The 25288-nt window shown below is 41.8% G+C and overlaps 1 protein-coding gene across 4 annotated transcripts in view; it reads right to left on the minus strand.

Annotated features, from left to right (window-relative positions):
• DOCK1 (dedicator of cytokinesis 1) overlaps positions 1-25288 on the minus strand; it is a 371865-nt gene that overhangs the window by 77803 nt on the left and 268774 nt on the right. For all 4 annotated transcript variants that reach the window (XM_083740981.1, XM_083740979.1, XM_083740982.1 and 1 more), the window contains exons 31-33: positions 23811-23911; positions 20248-20306; positions 7394-7548 (exon numbers count right to left, since the gene is read on the minus strand). In XM_083740981.1, coding sequence (XP_083597107.1) covers positions 7394-7548; positions 20248-20306; positions 23811-23911 — 315 coding nt within the window. The remainder of the gene's footprint in view (positions 1-7393; positions 7549-20247; positions 20307-23810; positions 23912-25288) is intronic.

Here is a 25288-nt window from a genome sequence, read left to right on the forward strand (position 1 = left end):
CTCCGAAAGGGTTTTTTTCTGCTTTATGGTGATGGTGCCACAATTTGAGAGTGGCTTTGAAATGCAAACTTTCTCAGCTGAGAAAGCAATCAACAATTATAAGCTGAACCTGAGCATCTTGTGCCCTGCTTCTAATTGGTCACTGTGATGTGAGCATTCACTGGTGTCACCAAACCTTATCGTTAAGGCCTAGTTGGTCCTGGATTGTTCTGAGTGTGCTCAGGCCTAAAGTACGCAGGAGGAACCAGCAGCAAGAGTTCTTCCCAGTTCTTTGAGAAAGTGAAAAATTGAGTTAGCCAGAAGGCAAGCCTGGAGGAGCTCACGCATCACATCTATTATCCAACTTCTACAATGGAGAAAGGGTTTTTGGTTTTGTTTTGTTTTTGCTATTTCTACGCAACTGTCTCAAGCAAAGCTTTATGCAACACATCAATGTGCAGCTTAATGACTGCATATCCAGCTAGCAACTGTGTTCATAAATGATGCCTCTCACCTGACATTAAGAGTTCTTATTAATTCCTGAAGCAGCAGGAAGAAATGGGAATCTGCTTGTTCCCAAGGGCAAATATCATACCTGCCTCACCATGGATGAGGTAGGGATCCCACTGGTGAAGGACAGAAACTGAGGCAGCACCCCCTTACGTCTTGGGTTATTTGAATATCTCAGTTGGCCAAGTAGCTGTTTCATTCCATACACACAAAGTTCTATGTTTATTATATATAATTATTATCTCTAAAGCATCAGCTATGGACATTTCCAGGGCTTGACAGCACTTATCAGCACCAGCTTCCAAAGATGGTGTGAGGCAAAGAGAGTTATTTACATAATCTCCAGGGAGGCAAATGCATCCTGTTTTTTCCTTTGCTATTTTCTTTCATCTGTCTAATTTTTCTCACTTCGTTCCAGTTGCTTTTCTCTTCTCTCACAGTTTTGCCCTTCCCTTTAGCTATGATTACACTTTGCAGCCCCACTTGGCACCTTCTCTTGTTAGACTTGTCCTAATATGACCCGTGTGTCTATTTTTTCATTGTTGTCATCCCTTTCTGCTTGCCTTTTCACACGCTTGGAATTTTCTCCATCCTCAATCTCTGCGCTCTTTCCCATCTATTAAAAGTCACTTATCTCCTGGTCCCTGGCTTCTCGCATTTGGTGGAAATAAATTTGAATTTATTTATTGGGATATGTATAAGCCACCAAACATTAAAATAAAACACACATATATACATAGGCAACCTCCATCAGTTCTGTAATAGTATACCGTATTTTTTGTTCTATAAGACTCACTTTTCCCCTCCTAAAAAGTAAGGGGAAATGTGTATGCGTCTTATGGAGCGAATGCAGGCTGTGCAGTTATCCCAGAAGCCAGAACAGCAAGAGGGATTGCTGCTTTCACTGTGCAGCAATCCCTCTTGCAGTTCTGGCTTCTGAGATTCAGAATATTTTTTTTCTTGTTTTCCTCCTCCAAAAACTAGCTGCGTCTTAAGGTCTGGTGCGTCTTATAGAGCGAAAAATACGGTGAATTAATTATAACACAGTCTGAATCCATGAGCACTCTGAACCTTTATGCATAAAGAGTGCCCAAACTGCATTTTTGTATTTGCACAATACTCCTATCAGACTTAATTTTTTTAAAATGTCAGCTGTACTGCACCCAACGCACAGGTCATGAGGGCAGTAGGAGATGTAACACCCCTTCTGTAGTCTATCAAAGTTGCCTTTCTTTTTACATCAAGATGGGTGTCTGTCACATAAGAGGCTGAATGAATAGCCCCCAAAGAAACAGAAAATTACTTAAAACTAAATAAAAGCTTCAGCCAAATAATGGGGCATGATTGATGGAGGTGGTTAAGACAAATGTGCTGACATTTGCCACTTAAAAAGAAGACAGATGAATGTTCCCATGTTGATCTTGTACAGTAGGGGAGCACATACCCATCAAAGAATGAAAGCAATCAAACAACAACAACAACACATGCCATTGGAGGTGGAAGTTGTATCACTCATTGCTACTTACAACACAAAAAGGTCTAAGTAGATTCCTGTGAAACTTGTGGAACCAGTCAGAACCACATTAGTAGCACATTAGAACAAAGCTGGCCGTATAATTGCAGAGAAAAACCCCTTGGAGTGAAGTATTACACTGCTCAATCCCAAACTACTTTCCCTCAAATATGTATTTCCCCCATCTTTTAAATATCCTATGAAGAATAAAAAAGTGACATCATGTTGCTTACCATGCAATTATTTAGGTGGCAGTTTTGAGGTGGGGTAAGTAAAGACTGGGGTGTTAAACCACAGAGCCTAGGGCTTGCCGATCAGAAGGTCGGCAGTTCGAATCCCTGTGACGGGGTGAGCTCCCATTTCTCGGTCCCTGCTCCTGCAAACCTAGCAGTTTGAAAGCACGTCAAAGTGCAAGTAGATAAATAAGTACTGCTCCGGCGGGAAGGTAAATGGCATTTCCGTGCGCTGCTCTGGTTCCCCAGAAGCGGCTTAGTCATGCTGGCCACATGACCTGGAAGCTGTACGCCGGCTCCCTCGGCCAATAAAGCGAGATGAATGCTGCAACCCCAGAGTCGTCCGTGACTGGACTAATGGTCTGGGGTCCCTTTACCTTTAAGTAAAGATCACAATTGCACATAAGCACTTGAGAACTTCAAATGCAGTGTCTGATTAGTTATTTCTATAACAGCCAGAAAGCATGAAGGAAAAAGCAAGAAGAAAATGCACCCATCCTCTGATGAGGTAACAGGAGGCTTAGGCTTTCTGTGAGAGTTTGAGGCCAAGGAAGGAAACTTAGAATTTAAACACACACATACATTAACTTTTTGCTCCACACCAATAAATTAATGTAATCTATCAAACTTCACACAAGCTAGATCTTTGGTATGGCACAACAAGATTGTCCTTAAGATATTTTTGCTTGGTTTTCAAGCCTTCATTTTTCAGATGTTTAGAAGAGCATAAAATACAATGCACAAAAGCTACCTCTAAATGTATAAAACAACACAACAAAAACATATGAAATTTTTCTGCAAAATAAAATGAGATGGGATTATTGTCATACAATTTGTTTCCCTTTCCTACTTTGAACCCTAGTGGCAGGTCAATAATTTCCATGCTCCATCATAGTTACAACATTATTGCAGAGTAGCTTACAAAAATCATTATGCTCCATGATTTGATTTAACAGGATGCATCAAAATCTCGCTTTTCCCAGAGCTGTGTATCTAGTGGTGCTGAAATTTTTCTTTGCTAGTGATTTTCAATTTATTTTGTAAATAAAACAACTCAATCAGAAACTATTCACAAGGATACAAATGCTATTGTTTGTCTATTGGCCAATAATCACCGCTATGACCAAGGGGAGCATTTGTCATAGTCTGCATAGTAGAGGTATACTTATCCTTCACAAACAACGCTGGAAGTGTTATGCTGAGCTGAGTCTTATTAGAAATTCATGTTAACACCTCTTGGAAGGGAGGTAAAATGTTAGCACCTATAATCCTTTTTAGTCTATCAGATTCAACAAAGTCCATTAATTATGTGGTGCATTTAATTAAGGATAGCTGGATGTCAGACAATGGTAAAAAGACTGTTTTGAATGATCATGTTATTTAACCCGTCCTGCAGTTCCCTTAAGACCTGCAACATCATTGCTTTATGACCCCCACCCTTTGCATACCTATTTACATACTGCCCACATGACTTGGGTTGCAATCCTATGCACACTTACCAGGGAGTAAGTCCCACTGAACTAAACTGGATTTACTTCTGAGTAGATATGTATAAGATTACACAGTTAAGTACTTCATTAGGGTTTCTAAATATTTTATGGTGCTTCCAGGAGCAGTGATATGTACTGCAAACAGCAATTATTAATTTTCAAGTCCTGGGGAAATAGAAGTTAAAACATCAACTGACAACTAGATAAGACAGTGCCGCCTCATTGATATTACAATTTATTGTCAACTTCTAGAATTGAATAAAAAGATCCTCTGCTTCTTCTTGCTGACAGTCCCAACCCAATTACCTGCTTTTCATAACAGAACTCTAGCCAGAGGTGCTTTATTTGCATCAGTAGTTTTGTGTTAGCAATCATGTGTATTATCCATTTGTTTATTTTATATCCTTGTGTGTTTTTTATATTTTATGTGGAGGGCTCTGTTTGCTTTTTATGACACAAGATGGATATACAAATGGATGTTGCATATTGCTGAAAGATAGATTTGCACAATAATTTTACTTGGTTGCAAGTTCTTTGAGGTTACTTCTCTTAGCTACTTCTGGGAAGTAAGATTAAGACAGAAAGAAAACATTTGTACACACACACACACACACACACAGAGAGAGAGAGAGAGAGAGAGAGAGAGAGAGAGAGAGAGAGAGAGAGACTGACCACAATTAGATTATTTTATGGAATAAATTATAACACAATGGTAACTGCTACTAACAGTTGTGTTTTACACATTAGGTGAATTCATTATATTGGTCACGGTAGCTAGAGATTCCATGTTCAGATCTAAATATTGGGAAGGAATAACATGGAAGGCCTTGTCTATTACGGCTTACTTAGAAATATCCATAGAGCACTTGGCTGGTACCTTATTGTGGGCAACAGAACGCTGGACGAGATAGTCTAAAACAGCAGGACTGTTCTTATGTAGTCTCCTGTCAGAAGCCATGGGAATTAAAACTGGGAGCGCTTGGTTCGGTACATGGCTCCCCATGTGGTCAGCCCCCCAGAAATGCATTTGGGGGCATCTTCCTACACTGGGAAGTATTCTCAGGGTTGGTATTGGCCCTGTCTACCCAAGTTGGCTAGTGGTCCTCTGAAATAGGAAAGACCTATTAGAGTCTTCCTGCTCAAGTTCTTCTGTGTTTGTTTGCTGATTGGCTCCTGACCTGGTTCCACAGGTGTGGTTCCTGCTTTGACCTCCTAGACTCCCAGCACAATTTCTGACAGCTGCCTATGGCAGATGGATGCAGGATACATCCTTGTATGCAAAAACAGTAGGAATTAAGGGCAGCTATTTCTGCCCTTAGGCTTTGGTCTCCTTTGAGGTATGCATCCTGGATATGGTACAGAGCATTGGAGCTGCACTTGCCTTGCAAAATGCTCCATGAAAGTAGGAAAGACATAACCTTTCATTAACATCCCAAATGTGCAAAGCTTTTAGCCTTCCCAAACACTGTGAGTGTGCAGAGTTAAACCCAAAGCTTCTGTGCAGAACATAGGCAGTTAATCATGAGAGACACGGCTTTCACTGTACAACTTTTGCACAGCACAGCTTTGCAGATAACAGCACCAATTCAAGCAAACTTCTTATTTTGACTCCCCCCCCCCCCCCAAAAAAAAATACAGCACTGGTGGAAATATTATCATCTCATGTGCATGATTTTAAATGTATGTGTATGATAGAAAAAAATTGAACAATGAAGATAAGCCAGGTATACCCAATGTGTGATTATCCTGTGTGTGACTGAGGTTCAAAACTCCACTCAATTATGTATAGCTTGCTGGGTGATATTGGGCCGATTTCTCAATCAAACCTACCTCACGGGCTGTTGTGAAATGGCCATCTCATGAGAAGAGAAGACTCCCTGGAAATTACCCTGATGTTGGGAAAGATTGAGAGCACAAGGAGAAGGGGACGACAGAGGACGAGATGGCTGGATAGTGTTCTCAAAGCTACCAGCATGAGTCTGACCAAACTGCGACTAAACAACAACAACAATGTTTGCTTGCTTTCCATAAAAATGGAGAAACAGAACAGGGTGTGCCAAACCAAGAGTGACGAAAGGTAATTTAGAACAAAAACAATGGCTCACAAAATGGATACTACTTTTCAGGCTTGCTTTCAGATGCTAAAACCACAAAGGATGTGCAAAGAAGGGAGATGAGGTGAAATAAAAGATTAAGATAAAGGATGCAAATTGTGGTGCCTTGATTTCATCTGACTAGGCTTGTCCCTCCCCTCCCTCCCCATCAGACTGCTCTCCCTTACATTAGCAGGAGCAGGATCAAACCTGCTAAATCAGTTATTGCTACTTGTGGCTGTTATTCTGCCCTACGACAAAGTGGAGAGAAGCTGTAAAGACGAAGGCAACTCCCATCATAGAAAATCTTTACTTACAAAGTAATTACCTACTCTGGTGCCAAGACTGAGTTCATGTAATCAATTCTCCAAGGAATTGCAACCCGATAGGATTTCCAAGGTTATTTGTTCACACAAACACCTCCCCTCTCCCCAGTTTGGTGAACCTGATATGCACTCTTGTAATATTTAGCTGTTGAAAAGTAATATTGCCTTACATGTGGTTCTGCCATATATCAGGTGCATTTTGCACAGGAAACTATGGGAGAATGACATGAACATGTATTTTATTTCCTGCTGGATTAACATTTCCCTAGAAAAACTGATCATGTAAACTCAGTGACAACAGAAAAGGTTTAGCTCTGAGGATTATTAATCTCATGTCATTCTTACAGCACACAGTTGAAAGAACGGAAGAAGAAAGAAAGAAAGAAAGAAAGAAAGAAAGAAAGAAAGAAAGAAAGAAAGAAAGGAAGGAAGGAAGGAAGGAAGGAAGGAAGGAAGGAAGGAACTGAAATAAGATTATATTTCATGTAACAGTTGTCTGAGAATGATATAGGACTTCATGTTTTCAAATTAAAGTGCTGTGAAATATTCCTCCCTCACACATTGTAGGTCTGCTATAAAAAGGGAGCTAATTTAAACTTTGTTGATATGACTAATAAGGTTAGATAATTGTCTTTCTGGCAGGTAATTTAAACAGCAGGATAGCAATCCTTGTGTGAGTGCCTTTTTGAATGGAAAGAAGACAGTCTAGCCACATTTGTTTCCAGGGCTGCACAGCTGTAACTTGGTGGTAGTGCACATGCAAAAGGTTCTAGGTTCAAAACGCAGGCAAGACTAGGAAAAATCACAGTCTGAAACCCTTGGGAGCTACTGCCAGTGTAGACTTTACTGAGCTAGATCAACCAATAATCAGATGCAGTATAAGGAGCCTTTCAACGCCACTACTAGGAATGAGAAACTGAGAAGGGATGCCAAAGAACTGAATATTCTGGTGGCAAAATCAGGGCTAGACGTATAGCCCACTTTGAGCAGGATGACAACTGAATCTGCTTGCAACATCCCAGCAATGACAGAAGGGAACACCAAGCTTTCTTTGGCAATGTGTTCTGTTCATGGCTCCATTAGTTCCTTATAGGCATGCAGGTGGCAAAACTATAGATGTAGGTCGCAGGTTGTGGGTTTACAAGTTGTGTCGGTCTGCTTCATACAGATAAAATAAAATTTGCTTTGAGAATCTTCCTTGGACAAAAGAAAAGCATAGTTTGGTACTCTGTAAACAAAATGTACTTACCATCTGAAAGCCTCTGGTACTGGTAGAATGAAACTCGCACTGCATCATATCGAAGAATATTGGGATGGTAGCTTTTCTAAGTTCAGTTTCAGGGATCAGTGTCATTTCTAACATAGGCCCCACCATCTCAGGAATGAACTTGATTTTATGTTGGCCTGCAGAGAGAAAACCACCTGAATTTAGAAGAAGGGGCTTAATTACAGCCAAGGCTCTTCAGTTTTCAGAATCAAAATTTGTTCTGAAAAAGAAAGGCAAGCAATAGTAAATAATAGTACTCTGAAGATATACAGAGCACATTTGCCATAGCACAAAAAGCAACTTGCAAACCATCCAGGTTTTACAAAGCAGAACCTCAAAATCAGATGTCTTAGCCAAAATTTAAGCCCTTTAGGGTGGACTCTTAGACAGTGCTTTTTGTAGAAAAAAAATCAAAATAATGAGAAATGATATTTAAACAACACTGGATAACACCTGCCAATATCTTTAAACTAAAAAAGGTACCCCCTCCCCAGCCTAACTCATTATTGTCTCATTACTGTCAATCTATTCACCATCAAGTTCATCACCACGCATTCTTTTTATCTAAATTTAGTCGGAACTAGAACAAATATTAAGTATCAACACTTAATTCTAATTTCCTAAATTAACATTAAGCAAGTCTTCACAGTAATTTGCCTTCTTTGTCTGTAGTATATTTTGACAATGCAGTTACAAAGTTGCCTCCTTATAGATAGACTCTTAGGATAATCTTAAATAACTTCCAACAAGTAGAAGACAACCCTTATTCTTCTCAATACAGATTGATAATACAAGCTGATGTGCTAGTTTAAGTTACCAGGGGTGAAAGAGAAATTGAATTCTTAGAAATATTAATTAATAGTTGTTCAACAGAAGTAGCATTTGAAACGTTTTTTGTAAATACCGTATTTTTCGCCCTATAGGACGCACCGGCCCATAGGACGCACCTAGTTTTTTGGGGGGGAAATCAAGGGGGAAAAAATTTTTCCCGCCCAGGTTTGCGCAGCCATCCCCAAGCTAGAAGAGGGAGACGGAGCGCTCCGTCTCCCTCTTCTGCCTTCAGGGACAGCTTCTCTAGCCTCCGTGGGGCAGCGGCCTGCCCTGCTGTCCCCTGAGCTGGTGGGGCTGGTGATGGGGAGAAGCTTGCTTCTCCCCCCCCCGCCCGCAGCCTCCAGACCAGGTCCGGGAATAGCGGGGTGGCAGCGCTCCGCCTCCCTGCTATCCCCCGAACTTGTGGGGCTGGCGGGGGGGGGGGGGAGAAGCAAGCCTGCTTCTCCCCATCGCCAGCCTCCAGATCAGGTCAGGGAATAGCGGGGTGGCGGCGCTCTGCCTCCCCGCTATCCCCCAAGCTTGTGGGGGTGGCGGGGGGGGGAGAAGCAAGCTTGCTTCTCCCCCCGTCCCCCCGCCAGCCTCCAGATCAGGTCGGGGAATAGCGGGGTGGCGGCGCTCTGCCTCCCCGCTATCCCCCGAGCTTGTGGGGCTGGCGGGGGGGGAGAAGTAAGCTTGCTTCTCCCCCCAGCCAGCCTCCAGATGAGGTCGGGGAATAGCGGGGTGGCGGCGCTCTGCCTCCCCGCTATCCCCCAAGCTTGTGGGGCTGGCGGGGGGGGGAGAAGCAAGCCTCCAGATGAGGTCGGGGAATAGCGGGGTGGCGGCGCTCTGCCTCCCCGCTGTCCCCCGAGCTTGTGGGGCTGGTGGGGGGGGGGAAGCAAGCTTGCTTCTCCCCATCGCCAGCCTCCAGATGAGGTCGGGGAATAGCGGGGTGGCGGCGCTCCGCCTCCCCGCTATTCCCCGAGCTTGTGGGGCTGGCGATGGGGAGAAGTAAGCTTGCTTCTCCCCATCGCCAGCCTCCAGATCAGGTCGGGGAATAGCGGGGTGGCGGCGCTCTGCCTCCCCGCTATCCCCCAAGCTTGTGGGGCTGGCGGGGGGGGGGGAGAAGCAAGCTTGCTTCTCCCCCCAGCCAGCCTCCAGATGAGGTCGGGGAATAGCGGGGTGGCGGCGCTCTGCCTCCCCGCTATCCCCCAAGCTTGTGGGGCTGGCGGGGGGGGGGAGAAGCAAGCTTGCTTCTCCCCCCAGCCAGCCTCCAGATGAGGTCGGGGAATAGCGGGGTGGCGGCGCTCTGCCTCCCCGCTATCCCCCAAGCTTGTGGGGCTGGCGGGGGGGGGGAGAAGCAAGCTTGCTTCTCCCCCCAGCCAGCCCCCAGATCACGTCGGGGAATAGCGGGGTGGCGGCGCTCTGCCTCCCCGCTATCCCCCAAGCTTGTGCGGCTGGCGGGGGGGGGGGGAGAAGCAAGCTTGCTTCTCCCCCCAGCCAGCCTCCAGACCAGGTCGGGGAATAGCGCGGTGGCGGCGCTGCGCCTCCCCGCTGTCCCCCGAGCTTGTGGGCTGCAGGCTGCTGCCCGCAAGCCTACGAGCATGCGGGACCTCCCGCCAGGCTTGCAAGGCTTGCGGATAGCTTTCTGAAGCCTGGTGCGCACCGACCCCTCTCGCTCTCCAGGCTTCAGCGAAAGCCTGCATTCGCCCCATAGGACGCACACGCATTTCCCCTTCATTTTTGGAGGGGGAAAAGTGCGTCCTATAGGGCAAAAAATACGGTATATGATTAAAGGCACATACATTGAATCATACAATATTTAAATTACACAAAAACAAAAGATGTGATAAATATTGCTGGTGTTTTCAAAACATTTATCTGCTGTATTTTTAATCATTTTAATATTATTTCATTATCACTATGAACATCTCAAGATATGAAGCTGAATATAAGCTAGGGCTACAGTAAGTAACACTTCAGGTATTTGATTATCAAAAAATTAAGTATACACCTGTTTAGCACTTACTTTATCCTGACTCACACTCCATATGTAGAAACAAAGTTAAGTTCCAAGCGGAAACAATAATTTCAAAAGAGATCTATGCAGGAATGATTACCAATGATTACATATAAGGTTGGTTAGTCACATAGCATAAATCTGATGTTCTTGTAGACTTCTGGACATAGAAAATAAGTTTGAAATGAACTCAGAACTGCTTAAGAATCACTTGGCTTCATCGCTTATAAACTTAGTAGTTTTATTGACTGGGTGGAGGTGGGAAGGCTCTCTTTTGATGGTAATGTAATTTGCCATGCACTCTTCAAAATGAGATAAGCCAACTCTGCTGCATTTGGGAGTTGTTATTCCGCTGAATGGAATCTGGACTTCTGCCTCAAAGTTGTTCTCTTATGGCACCACACAGCAGTGGACAAGCTCTGAAGCTCTGCAAACACAGCACCAGACAGAAGAGCAGCAGTCAACACCAGCTGGTTAGGCACACAAGGTGTACCAAAGTGAAAAAAATGTTTAGGGAACGAAGTAGGAGGGTGAGGCAAGAACCCCAACAATAGCTAAATGAGGACTGAGCATGCTTAGTGGCCCTACAATGTCTTGGGAAGGGAGGGAATGAAAACTGAGGGGGAAGGAAACTGAAGAGTATTCTGTAAAAGAACTAGGATGAATGGAATACTGAACAGGAGCACTGTACGCAGCAAGGCTTTGTTGCAGGCCCCACTTGTATTTTTATATTTCTTGAGCAATAGCGATCTTGAACTTAAAGCCATTCACATTGGTGACCACCACCACATCTTCTGAGTCATGAAAACTGTCACATCTACGAAACATTCCATAGCTTAATTAGGTTCTCTGTCTAATTCATTTATCTAGGGAACTATATCGAAAGGAATCAAGAGATGTCTTCAGGGCTCGAGTCTGGCTTGGTCAGCACTAAAGTAGTAAGTCACCAATGCCCGTGAAGTTAACTCTTTATTCAAGGGGCAAAAATACAGCTCAGGCCTAGTGGTCTCAGCAACCATTCCTGGTAGGTTTTGCCCCGATTACAAACTTGTGAGGACTGAAGGCCCCCACCTTCCCCCCCCTCTAAGGCTCCTTCTCTCCAAGGTTCCCCCCCATGCAGTTTCAAACTGCATCTGCACACAACTAAACTCTGTTCTGCTCTTTTCATTTGTGTGTGTGAGAGTTCTTGGAGAGCAGGGGGAGGGGAGCTGGTTGCAGCAAGAGGGGGAGACTCCCTGAATTCTTCACCAGCCTCTGGACCATCCTCTACTTCAGCCTCAGAGACTGAACTACACTGTGCCACAAACTCTTCCTGCTCACCAAACCCTGTTGCCCATCCAGCTTCTGAAACCTTCCCCTTAGTCTTCTCCCTCTGGCCATTTGTTGTCATCCTACCACCACTGCTGGCTCTAAGGCCTTTTTTGCCTGGGGGTTCCCTAGGGAGTTCCCTGGCTGTTGCCTCCCACCACTCTTCTGCATCCATCCAGTCCATGACAGATGTGCACTTTGCTTATAACTACAGTATTAGCTGTTCATAGATACCCTTGAACAGGACACAGCTCCAAAAAGAAATAAAAGTCTACATATTACAAAAAAAATGTAATAGCGCTATTATAGTTGAGCATACTCTTAAGCAGAATATTCAGCAGTAAGCCAGGAAAAGCTTTTTTAAAAACATGAAAACAGTATAAAGATTTATTTCTATTTCATTATTACTACCATTCAGTCTTCCAGGTGACAGTTCTTTTGTACTATACCTAAAAACTGTCAGAGCAAATAGATCAGAAAATGAATTATAGTGACACAATGTTATTTGTCAGGGAGACCATCAATGCCACGAAGTTCCTGTTCTGTCACAAGGCTCCAAGTTTAGGGATTGAATTTCAAGACAGAAAGAAAAATGGCTGGTTTCAAAGTAAATCCATGAAAGAAGCATATTGCCCTAACAATGCATTTTAAACCTTTGATTACCATTTTTTTAAAATATAGAGAATGCCCTTGGTCCAAAGCGACAGCACTAGCAAGGCTTCCCTATGCAATTCAATCCAAGGTACACACCCACATGCACAGTGTTGGCCAATCCATCGAAGCAAATGGGAGAGGGATCAGCATGCATGGAGCTCCCATGACCACAAGGAACTGACATATCAGGGAGCGAGTGGGGAATGTCTTTCTAATGGGAAACGAAAAGGAATATCTGAGCTTGGCAATAATCATGAACACCACAAAATAAAAGAAAGCTTTATATCCCCATTTTATAAAGGGTGGTGGTGAACAAGCCCTTCACTTGTTCTCTTTGTACACATTCTAACATCTAATTCATCTCAAAATTAGAATTTTGTGGGCATCAGAAGAAATCAGGGGAAATCAGCAGCAAAGTACTTCATCCCCCCTTTTTTGTCACTTGTACGGTGCCTCCTATTAAATCCTTCCACGTAGGTCTAACTGGCAGAAATCTTAAATCAATGCAGAAGGAGGTGGCTCCCTAGGAAAGTAATGCTTGAGAAAAACGTGTACTGCGTGGAGAAAGAAAGAAAGAAAAAGCAATTAGAAAATATTACAATGTGTATAATCACACTGCAAATCTTCCTTCCTCTGCTGCCTGAAGGCCATTTAGCTTATCAGTTCAGCTGCAGTGTTTGATGGCAGCTTTCCCCAGAATTTACTTTATTCTGCAGTGGTGGATTGGAGGAAAAACAAGTAGAAAGGCTTATGAGAACTGCGGAGTCAGCAGCCCCACAGTTTTGGATGATAAACATATCGTTCCACAAATCAGCTATGCAGCATATCTGATATCTAAGATACCCTGCAGATTCTTAATCATGCTCAGCTGGAAACTCAGGGCCTTTCATCCCCCTTCCCATAACCAATTATCTTCAGGCTACGTAAATCTTTCTCAACCAAGATTGGCGTGAAGGGTCACCTCCCTTGGGGTTCTGGTTGGAGAAGGCGGAGGATGCAATCCAAAGTCATTCAATGATGCCAAAGAGCTTGGTTTCAAGCTGAAGTAGTGCCTCTTCAAATTCCTTGCAACTTTCCTTAAGAGGTAGTAGTACCCTGGCAGCCACCAATCCTTGCACTGGGATATAAGAACATTGGGTGGTAGCCAATTAAGTTTTCTTCCAAGCCTTGCCCCACCCTCCGACCCTACGAGTTCTCATAAGGGAGCAGGTCCTGGAGGAAGAACTGTGAGGGGAGAGACTTCATCAGGCAAGGCCTCCTTCCACCTGCCTTGCCCGACCCTCTAGTCTCTGCTTCTCAATTTGTATTGTATTATTTTATGTACTGTGGCTTGCCATTGTTTCATTGATTATAGTTTAGAAATTATTTATTGTAACTGTTGAGTGGATTTCTGTTTAACTTTTATATGTTATTATTATTTAATACTATTCTAATGATTGTTGAATGCTACTTTTTGATGTAGGTTGCCTATTTTAAAGTTTTATTATCGCATTTTTGTATTGCATTAGATTGTTATAAGATGTACATTTTTTGTTTCTTCAGCTTGTAAACCGCCTTGAGTATTGTAAGATAGAAAGACGGTATACAAATTAAAAAACGATGAAAATGAACTTAGGGCTCATCCAGATTTCCGCTTGCCCTGCCCTGCCACTCACCCCAAGGGAAACGCTATCTTTAATGCTGAATCGGAGCAATCAAGTTTTCTGCAGACTGACGTTTGCTTCAATTTCAGTGCTAAAGAGCCGGAAAAGTGACTGAGCGAACAGAAAACAGCTCAGACCCCTGCTTTCTAGGCACATACTCACACCCATGCCTATGTAGTTTTGCACATTCTCAGGCTGGAAGACAAACATGGCACAAGTGCTGCAGGTGACTGCGGCAGCTCCCTCACCCTCCATGTCTCTCGGTTCTATGCAGAGTGTGCGATGCTCCTCAGGGCATCCCCCTCAAGCTCTCCCACAAACGCCCCTGTTTACAAGTCCTGTTCATGAGCTCCCCGAAACTGCAATCAGCTAAGCAGAACTGCTGCTAGCTGCTAGCTCTTCCCCCAACTCACTTCCTCTCCTTTTATCCAGCAAACTAAATTCTGCAATTAGATGAGTAATTTGGATTCCCCTTGTTGTCAGTGGGAACTAAGTGCCCATACGTGACTGCGTGTAACTTGAGTATTTCTGAAGCCAATGTGATTGAGCTCATAAACTAAGATCTGCTGTGTTTTTCTTGGTGCCTGGTTTTATCAGTTTATAATTTACTCTTACTCTGCTGGAAAACAGATGCTTTTAAATTCATATTATCATTAGTATGCTGCGCCTTCCCTACGCGAATAAAAGCATGGTAATTTAAATTCACAGACTGCAATCCTGCAATTAATTACCTGTGCAAATCAATGGGCTTTTGTGTGTGTTAACTGCATGCAGGATACCAGATTTAATTTGTACATTAAAATGAAATCATTTTCTATTACAACTGATGTATTTTCCCAACTCCTGTGAATTTTGAGTGTCTCTAACCCCAGTGCCAGTACAGTGTTATTGTTATTGTTGCCTCTGGGACAGTGTGGTACAGCAGTTAGAAGAGTAGACTAGGACTAGGGATAAAGATTCAAATCTATACTAAGACTGACCTTGGACTAGTCACGATGTCTCAGCCTAAGCTGCTTCATAAGGTTATCGTTACCAAGCTAGACATAACGTGTGAGACGCAATGTATGCTGCCTTGAACTCATTGGACAAGAAGTAGGATATAACTGCAAGTAAAGTAAATTTGAACAGATTAACACTGCTTTCTTTGATATTTTTCACACCTACAGCCCACTAAGGTGCACAATTCCCCCTCCCCAGATGTTAGTATTCAAGTATTCTCACTATTCAGAAAAAAACACTCCCCCTTACACTGTCATCAGTCCCTAGCAATAACTCAAAATGATGCATCTTCAGAACCTTGAGCATGTGCACTTGATCTATATCATGATGCCACAATACAGTAAGTAGGCATCACCTTTTAATGAAATGGGCCTAAAATCCAAGGCGGCGGCGAGGGGGGGCGCGCGAATACAATCAACGCTCAACTGTGCTCAACTTTTCCAGCTGTTTGGTACTAATAAAACAACTGATCTCACATTCACAGTCCACTGACTCACCTGCAGAAATGGGAACAGATTTTCCTGCAGCCCAGCCTTAATATGCACTTTCTTATAGGCTGCTCTGAACTTTATGTGTGCGTCCCCCCGCCAGCATGCTTCTGTTAACCTACTATTTACAAATAGTACAACAGCACCCAGGCACAGTAGACCTAGATGAAATGGCAGTACTTAGCTACATGGCATATTATTTTTTTACTGAATGTTTTGGGTTAAAGCACATATTTTCCAGGATTTGTTAAAGACTCTAACACTGTCATTGCCAGAGAAATGACTTGGAGACGAGCCCTCTTAACGCTGTTACCCAAAATAAAAAGACCAGTTCGTCTGGTGTGTTAACTGGAATCTCGGACAGCTTTGGGAGAAGGGGATGGCTAAATGAAAGTTGTGACTTAAATCCAGAAGTGCAATTAGGAATAGAGACAATGATGTAATATGGTTATGAAGAATCCATGAGTGATGTTATTAAGGCAAAAAAGGGGGGTGGGAGAATCTTATTGGTTTTCTATAGAAGCTGCTGTTGGGAAGCCAGAGAAAACATTCTTGGAAAAATAGTTTTAGATATTAAAAATAAAAATAAAAATCAGCAATGCATGCCAATAACACAAGCATGTCTTTCACCAGGGAATTATGATGGGAATAAACTGCATTTTAAGAGATGGCAATGGTATTAACAGCGAATTACAGAGATTATGCGAGTAGAAGGAAATTTACAGAGTACACGCTGTTCTGGCAAATGAATCTTTTCTTACCATGAATGAGGAAAATGAAGTGATTAGAGAGAAAAGACGCCAACTGAGATTTGACATATCCCACCTGCAGGATCAACTGGCACAGTGTCAGCAGGAAGAGGGAGAGAGAATGACATGAAATACCCTATTGGCAAGCCAGCTCAGCCCAGCGGTTCCATCGACCAACGTATTGCTTGGATACCCAATCGCTTTCAGCGGTTTGAGACTGGCTTCAAAAACAAAACAAAAAACCCCTACTGGCTCATCCTCTGAAACCTACTGAACTGTGTGACAGGGCTACTTTGAACCCTGGTCACTAAACGCAGAAGGACAAGGCAATCAGAGTAAAGGTAAAGGTAAAGGACCTCTGACAGTTAAGTCCAGTTGCAGACGACTCTAGGGTTGCAGTGCTCATCTCACCTTGCAGGCCGAGGGAGCTGGCGTTTGTCCGCAGACAGTTTTTCTGAGTGATGTGGCCAGCATGACTAAGCCGCTTCTGGCGCAATGGAACACCGAAACCAGAGCAGCGCACAGAAACACCGTTTACCTTCTCGTAGGAGCGGTACCTATTTATCTACTTGCACTTTTTTGGCATGCTTTCAAACTGCAAGGTTGGCAGGAGCAGGGACCGAGCAATGGGAGCTCAACCCGTCACGGGGATTCAAACCGCTGACCTTCTGATCGGGAAGCCCAAGACGCTCAGTGGTTTAGACCACAGCGCCACCCGTGTCCCTCAATCAGAGTACTATTGTTCAAACTATTCAGTGAAGCTATTCAACCACTTTGAAGGAATGGAGCCCCATGCCAAAAAATAATTGAAACCTGTTTATCTGGGGGGTGCTTTTGGCAGATATTTAAAGTATGTTGGTAGCTACAGGTCTTTTCTCCAACATAAGATGAGTCTACCCCAGCACAGGCATCAGCATGTGAGGTGATTATGGTGACTGAGCTAAAGAAGCAAAGTGACAGTTATTAACTCCTGATCACATCTGAGGAAGTAGCAAGATAATTAGTGCAGATATTAATTAACAAAGAAAATAATTCCCTGAGACTGCCAGGACTCCTAAAGATTTTTCAGGGAAACCTCTCCAGTACTTTAATACTATCTATATACTTACTGTGCTTCTTATAAAAAGAACCTACCGGTATATGGATTGTTGCCCACAACAAACTGATTGAAATGGTCAACATGCCATTTTATTATGATTTTATGAATTTATTCATGTGTTGTAAATTAGGCATCACCATGGTAACAATTTATTTCACATGCCTAATGTCTCTGGTATTATATTAGGAATTCATTTGTAAAACAAACATATACTAATTCATTCTGTTATTTCAGCATTATCACCGCATCATCTCAATGCAAGGCTGTTGAGCAAGCAAGCGGATGCATAATCTATGAGTATGAAGCATCATTTTTTGTGGACTGGCCATGATCTTAGAAGGTCTTTCTCTGCTTAACAGAGACAGGTGGATTTCAAAATACCAGTTATCAGAGTACGGAAGATTCAATTACGCAGATTTGTGTTGAAGAAGTTATAGTTTTACTTGATCCTAAAGTTTTGCTTTTTAGCAACAACCTTGGCAATTCCTAGATTTTGTTGGTAACATTTTTAACTTTAATTTTTTATAAACTGCATTTTCCTCCTCGTTTTTCTGATAAACAAACAGTTTACTAATGTTTGTATAAATCTTAACCATAACACTCTTTCCCAGTAACATGTAGGTCATTTGGATCAACTACCATCAACTTTTGAATCCCAACCTGCAACCTGGAATACACTTTTGACATTTTTTAAACCATGTATGTAAGGATATATTTTTTAAAAAATACTTTTCTGGCTCTCTAATTTATAATCCTTCCCTTATTATCAGAAAAAAAGGCCATTTTAGTGCTGAGACGGTCCCATCTTAGGTTGGGGGCAAGAAATCCACCTACCCCCAAATTACAGAATAAAAAAAGAGGAGATGGTGCCATCAGCCTGTGCCTACTCCCTCAGGGCTCTTCAGAAGCAGCATATTTCAGCATGTGTAAGGTAGCAACCATGTCATTTCCATGCTGCAGTTGCTGCTTGATTTGTCGTGGTCAGCAGGGCCTCCCACCTGCTCTGAGACCATTTGATGGCAACTGGGAAATTCCTAAAGTCAGCAGCTTGATTATTGTGGCAGTCTGCACTGAATTTTTTTTTAAAAAATTGCAATCAGAATAATGAAAACCAGATAGTTTGAGAATACAGTGGTACCTCGGGTTAAGTACATAAACCTGAAACTGTTCTTAACCTGAAGCACCACTTTAGCTAATGGGGCCTCCTGCTGCCGACGCGCTGCCAGAGCACGATTTCTGTTCTCATGCTGAAGCAAAGTTCTTAACCCGAGGTAATATTTCTGGGTTAGTGGAGTCTGAAACCTGAAGCATATGTGACCTGAAGCATATGTAACCGGAGGTACCACTGTAAAGGACAAGACACCAGGATTTAAACCGTATCTGTATACTAAAGCCAACGCTGTTGGCTTTTCCAGTGGCTTTGCCTGGCCATGCCTGGGTAGAAGAAAACATGAGGGTGGGAGTGGTGAGTTGAAAGATGTGGGTTCATTGTATGGAGTTGAAATACACCAGGCATTCTTGGAGAAACAAGTTACTCAGCAGCCTGAGTTCCATGTCTTCCTTTGCTCACATGAAGCCAGTCCTTTTAATGGCTGCACATGTGATATCAAAAGGACTTAGGTCCAAGTACTCTATCTTGGATCAGGATGTGTGTGCAATGGAACACTCAAAAGAAGATTTTTGGTAGTAATTGACTGGAAGAGCTGAGCTTAGTTTACTCTTTTAAAATGAGACATTCCAGGTATATGTCTGTCACTTGTATATTATTATGCATTTAGTTTATCCTGGTCTCTACTCACTAATGCACTCAAGTCTTTCTTAATAAAAATAGAACCGAGCTATTCCCCAAAAGCATTACTAAAGTCTTATTTTCCTTCCCTACATAACGCCATAGTTCAAACAGAGTGCACTTCCAAATCATAGAAAGATGAATGTGAATTCTCTCTTTCATCACAAACTCATGTAATAATCAGAAGATATATCAGAGTTTGACTGCTTCATTGTTTCGTATTAAACACTCTACAATTCTGGCTGATTATACATAAGGTTTTCTTTCTTTTTTTCTGCATCAGAGTCATTTAAGAATATAGCAAGAGTAAGTTAGCCAATGTTCAGGTGAAAAGTAAGTAATATTGGCAGCTTTACAATATCAGAAACTCGCAGCTACTTAAGTGATTCAGCTGTCATAATTTATATTATAGCAAATCCTGTATAATTCACTCAGAGCAAAGACATGGCTAAACATCAAAAGAGGTATAGTGTCCATATCAATGGAAATATTAGTATAAGGAGAATTTTTCTTATTGGTGATTACAGATAATTTAGTAATTACAGAGCTTTTATGCCAAAATCTGTGAAATCATTGAGAATGCTGCCTCTCCATATTACCTATGCACTTTCTAAAATACATCTAGAACTCTCTCTTTTTTTAGATGGTATGGTCACTCAATATTTCTAATGCCAATGGGAAGAGGACTTTAAAAGTATTTCTTCCAGAGAACCTTGGTGTTAATCTGTGTGCCTGTTGATTATTGAAAACCATTAGAGTATCATTACCTACATTACATCTCAAAGGACTGTGTGAGAAAATTTCACTTATGCTATGACAGCAACAAAACAACTAACATAGATATTTAATGCAACACTTATGAAATTTGCTTGCTTAACAAAGCTTTGTCCATCCTATGAACTGATTAAGAGGGTTCTTTCAGCAAAACCGATCTTAAAATGGATAGAATGCGTTCAAAGAAGAGTTCAAACTAGTGAGGACCAATCCTTATACCGTGGCTGTCACATGAGAAACTGCTGGGAACTGCCTTTGTGCATCAGTCATAACAAGAATCATGGGGGGGAAACTGTGCATGCTGCCATGCAAGAAATGGCCCTGAGTAGCTGCTGCAATAAATAAACTTAATTAAATGTGTAAGTTAGATACTGCCAAAATATTTGTGCAACCAGAACTTTGCACAAACCTTATAAGCACAGCGCTAATGCTGCAAAAATGCAGTGAATTCAGCTAATCAGGATGTGCTGATTATTCAAGGATCAGATAGTGGGGATCCTACTTACCCAGGTTATACCACATGTCACGGATCTCAAAGCCAATTTGTCTTCTCATATCGCCATACCTAGAAAGAATGCAAATTTATTGATAAAAATGCTCTTTGTATTATTTCACCCTTTCAGCATTGTAATCAAATTATGCCAGGGGTTTGTTTTGTTTTTTTAAGCAACCTAGGATAAATGATTTGCTAGTTATTTAGGAGTCTTATTTAGGAGCCCAATGCACTTTATATCTTTAGGTCTATTGAATTTGTTAAGCAATACAACCATTGTTATGTGTAGGGAAAAGCTTGCAGAAATTAAATTACATTCTCAAATCATAGAGATGATAAAACACACACACAAAAGCTTGCATGGTAGCTCCCAGTCTAACATCTGCATTTCTCATTCTTCCCTGAGGGAAGAAAAAAGCTCTACTCCAGCGTCTATGCTGCATTTTCTGTAAACGTTTCACCTGTGGGAATTTCAGTTTGCCTTATCGGCATATTACATAACTGTCCCTTGAGAGCGTGGGGGTGTTTGTGTAGATTAATGAGAGTATTATCCATTTCTCAGTCTCTAATAGCTGGAGAAAACACACTGCACAGACTTAAGAATGTTTTACTTTTATGCATATTCTTAGCATACATTGCCTGCCCTAGAAAATGAACTAAGAAGAGCTGTATTCAGCAAGTACCAAAGGATGCCCCCTCCCCCACAACTACCATGACATCTGCTGAGATACTACAATGGATCTGAATGCCCAGCAAATCTGCAGAAATCAGAAGTGATACTTTATTTTGGATTTGCAAGTGATGAATGCATAAAAAGTGGATGAGTCCATGCACTTCTTTATCTCTCTCTACACACACACACACACACACACACACACAATTTTGTAAATGCAAATACTGCCAATGGTTACCATACATGAATGAATCAAACTAAACACACAGTCGTGGGGGAAAGGAAGTGCACCTTCTTTGAATTCTGTGGTTTTACATAGGTAAAGGTACCCCTGACCGTTAGGTCCACTCACAGACGACTCTGGGGTTGCATGCTCATCTCGCTCTATAGGCCGAGAGAGCTGGCATTTGTCCACAGACAGCTTCCGGGTCATGTGGCCAGCATAACCAAGCTGCTTCTGGCGAGCCAGAGCAGTGCACGGAAATGCCGTTTACTTTCCTGCGGGAGCAGTACTTATTTATCTACTTGCACTTTGATGTGCTTTCAAACTGCTAGGTAGGTAGGTGCTAATCAAATGCCCTTGCTTAATTGATCATCAGCAAGTGTGCCCACCCTTATAAAAGCTGAAATTTTATGAGTTTGCTGGTCTGGAGCATTCAGGTGTGTGTTAACACAATGCCAAGGAGGAAGGATGACACAATGCTCTTGTGCTGCTGCCCACGAAACTGGGAAGGGTTCTAAGGTCATCTCCAACCAATATAAAGTCTATCATTCTACAGTGAGAAAGATTATTCAAAAGTGGGAAACTTTCAAGACAGTTGCCAATCTTCTCAGGAGTGGATATCCCAGCTAACTCACCCCAAAGTCAGACCGTGCAATGCTCAGAGAAATTGTAAAAAACAATAACCAAGAAGTACATCTCAGGCTCTGCATGCCTCAGTTAGCATATTAAATGTTAAAATTCTCTGTATCGTTCCAATTTTAGTATATGTGCTGTCACTGACTATAATAAATTATCTCAATGTTAAAATTCATGACAGTACAATTAGAAAAAGACTGAACGAGTATGGTTTGTTTGGGTTTCCAGGAGAAAGCCTCGTCTCTCTAGAAAGAACATGGCAGCACAGCTTTGGTTTGTAAAGTTGCATTTGAACGAACCACAAGATATCTGGAACAATGTCCTTTGGACAGATGACAATTACATCCGCAGTCTTCCTTTTTAATGCACAGGAATAATAAAAAGCTGCAGATCTTTCTGTGGAGTTTACATATTAACGTACCATACAAAGCTTCAGTTGCTTGATAGCTTCTGTTGCAAAGACTCCATGAGTCTACTCCAGAGAACAAAAATATCCAGAACAAAGTTCCACCACTCTCTACTATTAACTGTCATCCAGTTGCAAGATAGTTTGTGAAGCTGGAACTAACCATGGGATAAAATACTATACAACAATGCCAAAATAACATGTTTCTTTAGAGTGTGGTCCTTAACAGCTGTAATTTCCTTTCTTGAGTGAACATGAAAAGCCCTTAATGCAACATGTTAAAACCAAAGGGTTTTTTCTTAATTCCATATATCCTTTACCATAACCCTTAAAACATATTTGCACAGCCTGCCATCACCTTGCCCACTGCTACATCCAATCCTAATTCAGGGTGGCCAAAATTCTGGATAACCATGAGCCAAATTTAGGTTTGTGTAGATGTAAATTGCAGTTAACCATTACATGCTGGTAAAACTTTTATGCAGAATGGTAGGGCTGAGGCAGGCAGGGACTAGCATACAATTTCCTTGGCATTATCACAATCTGAGTATTTCATATTGTTTTTTTCTGTGTACTCCATGTAGGAGTGATTCTTTTTCCCCCACTCTGAAATGAACTTCACATTGTTTAAAATTATGCAACGTTTTGTCTTTCTCAGCACAAGGAAACACTGTGTTAAATTCAAAACTCATGCAGTGCGGTTCCATTCACAGAAAGAACACTCATGCTGTTCACTAATGGAAAGGAGAAAGGTGATTTTTGCAGATTCCCCGTTCCCCAGGCAGGCCTCTGGAAATCCGCTCTAGAAAAACAGAGAACACTGTGGAACGCCATGGAACCTGGCATGCAGGGAGAGAAAGTACAAACTGTCTCTCCATCTTCCATAAAGGGAAAACTTTCACTAACTTAGAGGCCTTAGTCTTGAAGGAAGGACTTTTTGTATGTGATGGAATGGCATCTTTGGCTCCAATCCAATGTCTTTTAAGGCTCAGCCTTACACAAAAAAAAAAGTCCTTTAAAAATAATTAAATTAAGGAGATTTCGCATCATAGCTAAAACCAATGAAGGCAATTGAAAACAAAGGGACAAACCTTCATTCTTCCGAATACCACAGCATGTTGCTTCTTTTTTTATATAAAAAAAAATTGCTATGAAATATAGTATAAAACGAATAAATTCCCTGTTGAAAGGTAGGCAAGTTAATCCGTTTTAACCAAGGTACAAGTCTGTGGCAACAAAACATTCTTTAGAGATATCACACTGAAATTCACAGCAGTTATGGAGATTAGCTACAAGACCTGTAGGAATTAGGGAATAAAGCATTCTCATCAAATGAGATTAGGATAAGCAAAAAGCTAAAGTGGCTTTTAAAAAAGATTTCTCTAGTATGTTCATTCTTAAATTTCTTGACTCCATGAATATACTACAAGATAAACATTTGCTTTATCCAGTAATTTTATATCTTGACGCGAGTCTAAAGAATATGATAAATACTTGATTCATGGTTTCAAGACTAACCTTTCATCATACTATGATTGCTTCTCAATGCATCTTGAATTTTCTAAGCAGTTAAAGCAACATTATGTTAATAATCCCTTGTGCTCCTGCTCATGATTTTATATGTGGAATGCAACTTACTTGTTAAGGATTTTGCATCTTTTAGTACTTGAAAAGTTCTCCAGCTGTAGTGACTCTTGGGTAAGAAAAGCAACAGCAAGGTGGAAATAGTTGTTCCAAAGCTAGAGGTCACAAAGATTACAAGAATCATCAGTATTACATGACTGAAACATCAACATACGGCAGTTTTTAAAGAAGTAATTTATATGCATAATTATTAATAGTAATAAGACATCAAGCTTGGTTTGTTTTTGACAGAAACTTTGCATTTTGCCACACTGCACAGTTTTGATTAAACAAACTTGCCCATCTGCACAAATATTGAAATCAAAGGCTTTCTGATGATTCAAGCAAAATGGAATGCGAATTCATGAGTGTCTGTTTATGTTGTACAGAAAGTCAAAGAAAATCACTAACTTTCTCAAATGGATGCTGAAGTATGGAAATATGTGAAATGAACTATGAAAATGTGCACAAGCAAAATAAAAAGAAAGAAAAGGAACTGGAGTCAGAGGACTTGTGGAAAAGTAAAGCAGCGAGATTTCTAAACATACTGTGTCAAGCAAAGTAATAAATTATCCTGCTTGATTAAAACAAATATAAATATATAATAAAATGAATTAGATCCCTTAGTATCTCTTTATGATTGTGAGCAACAGAACACATTTGTATACAATCCTAAACCATGCTTTAGTGAACTTTTGAAATATTGTTATGAGATTTTTGTGGTGTTTTATATGGTCAAACTTAATTTCATTTTTTGTTTCACATCTGGCTTGTAAAAAAAAAATGGGGGGAGATATTTTTTTCTTGAAAAGTGTATACAAATAAATTAGATAAATCAATGGTTTAGCACGATGTACACAGGTAGGAAGGAGCCTGAGCAAAACCACTGAAAGTTGCCGCTTTTCATCTTCACTGGCTTCTGGGTTGTTTCTAAGCAAGATTGTTTCTTAAAGCTGTAAACAGCTTCAGACTACAACAGTGGTTTCCAAATATTTTTCTTCCCCATGGACCACTTGAAAATTGCTGAAGGTCTTGGTGGATCGCTTAGTGATTTTTCTGCCTGTTGTAGCAACTGTAATGCACTGTGCTAGATGCTGCATGTTTTTTAATTCTATTTTTAAAATACCGTATAATACCGTGCGGCCACAGGACGCACTGGACCATAGGAGGGGGAGAATAGGGGGGGGGGAATCTTGTTCTCCCCCTCAAAAACAAGGTGTGTTCAAGAGCAGGCCTTGCCGCTGCCCCCCAAGCTTGTGGGGCTGGCGGTGGGGGGAAGCGCTGCTTTCCCCCACTGCCAGCCTCAAAGATCCCTGAAGCCTTTGGAGCGCAGCTGCACTCCAAAGGCTTGAGGCTTCGGGGACATCTTTTGTAGCCTCCGCTGGGCGGCGGCTTTGCACAGCCATCCCGAAGCTGGAACAGTGAGACGGAGGGCTGTGCTGCGCCCCGTCTCGCTGATTTGGCTTCAGGGAGAGCCTTTCAAGCCTCCGCAG

Source organism: Podarcis gaigeae (assembly GCF_964106915.1).
Source record: "Podarcis gaigeae genome assembly, chromosome: 5".
Taxonomy (NCBI): Eukaryota; Metazoa; Chordata; class Lepidosauria; order Squamata; family Lacertidae; genus Podarcis; species Podarcis gaigeae.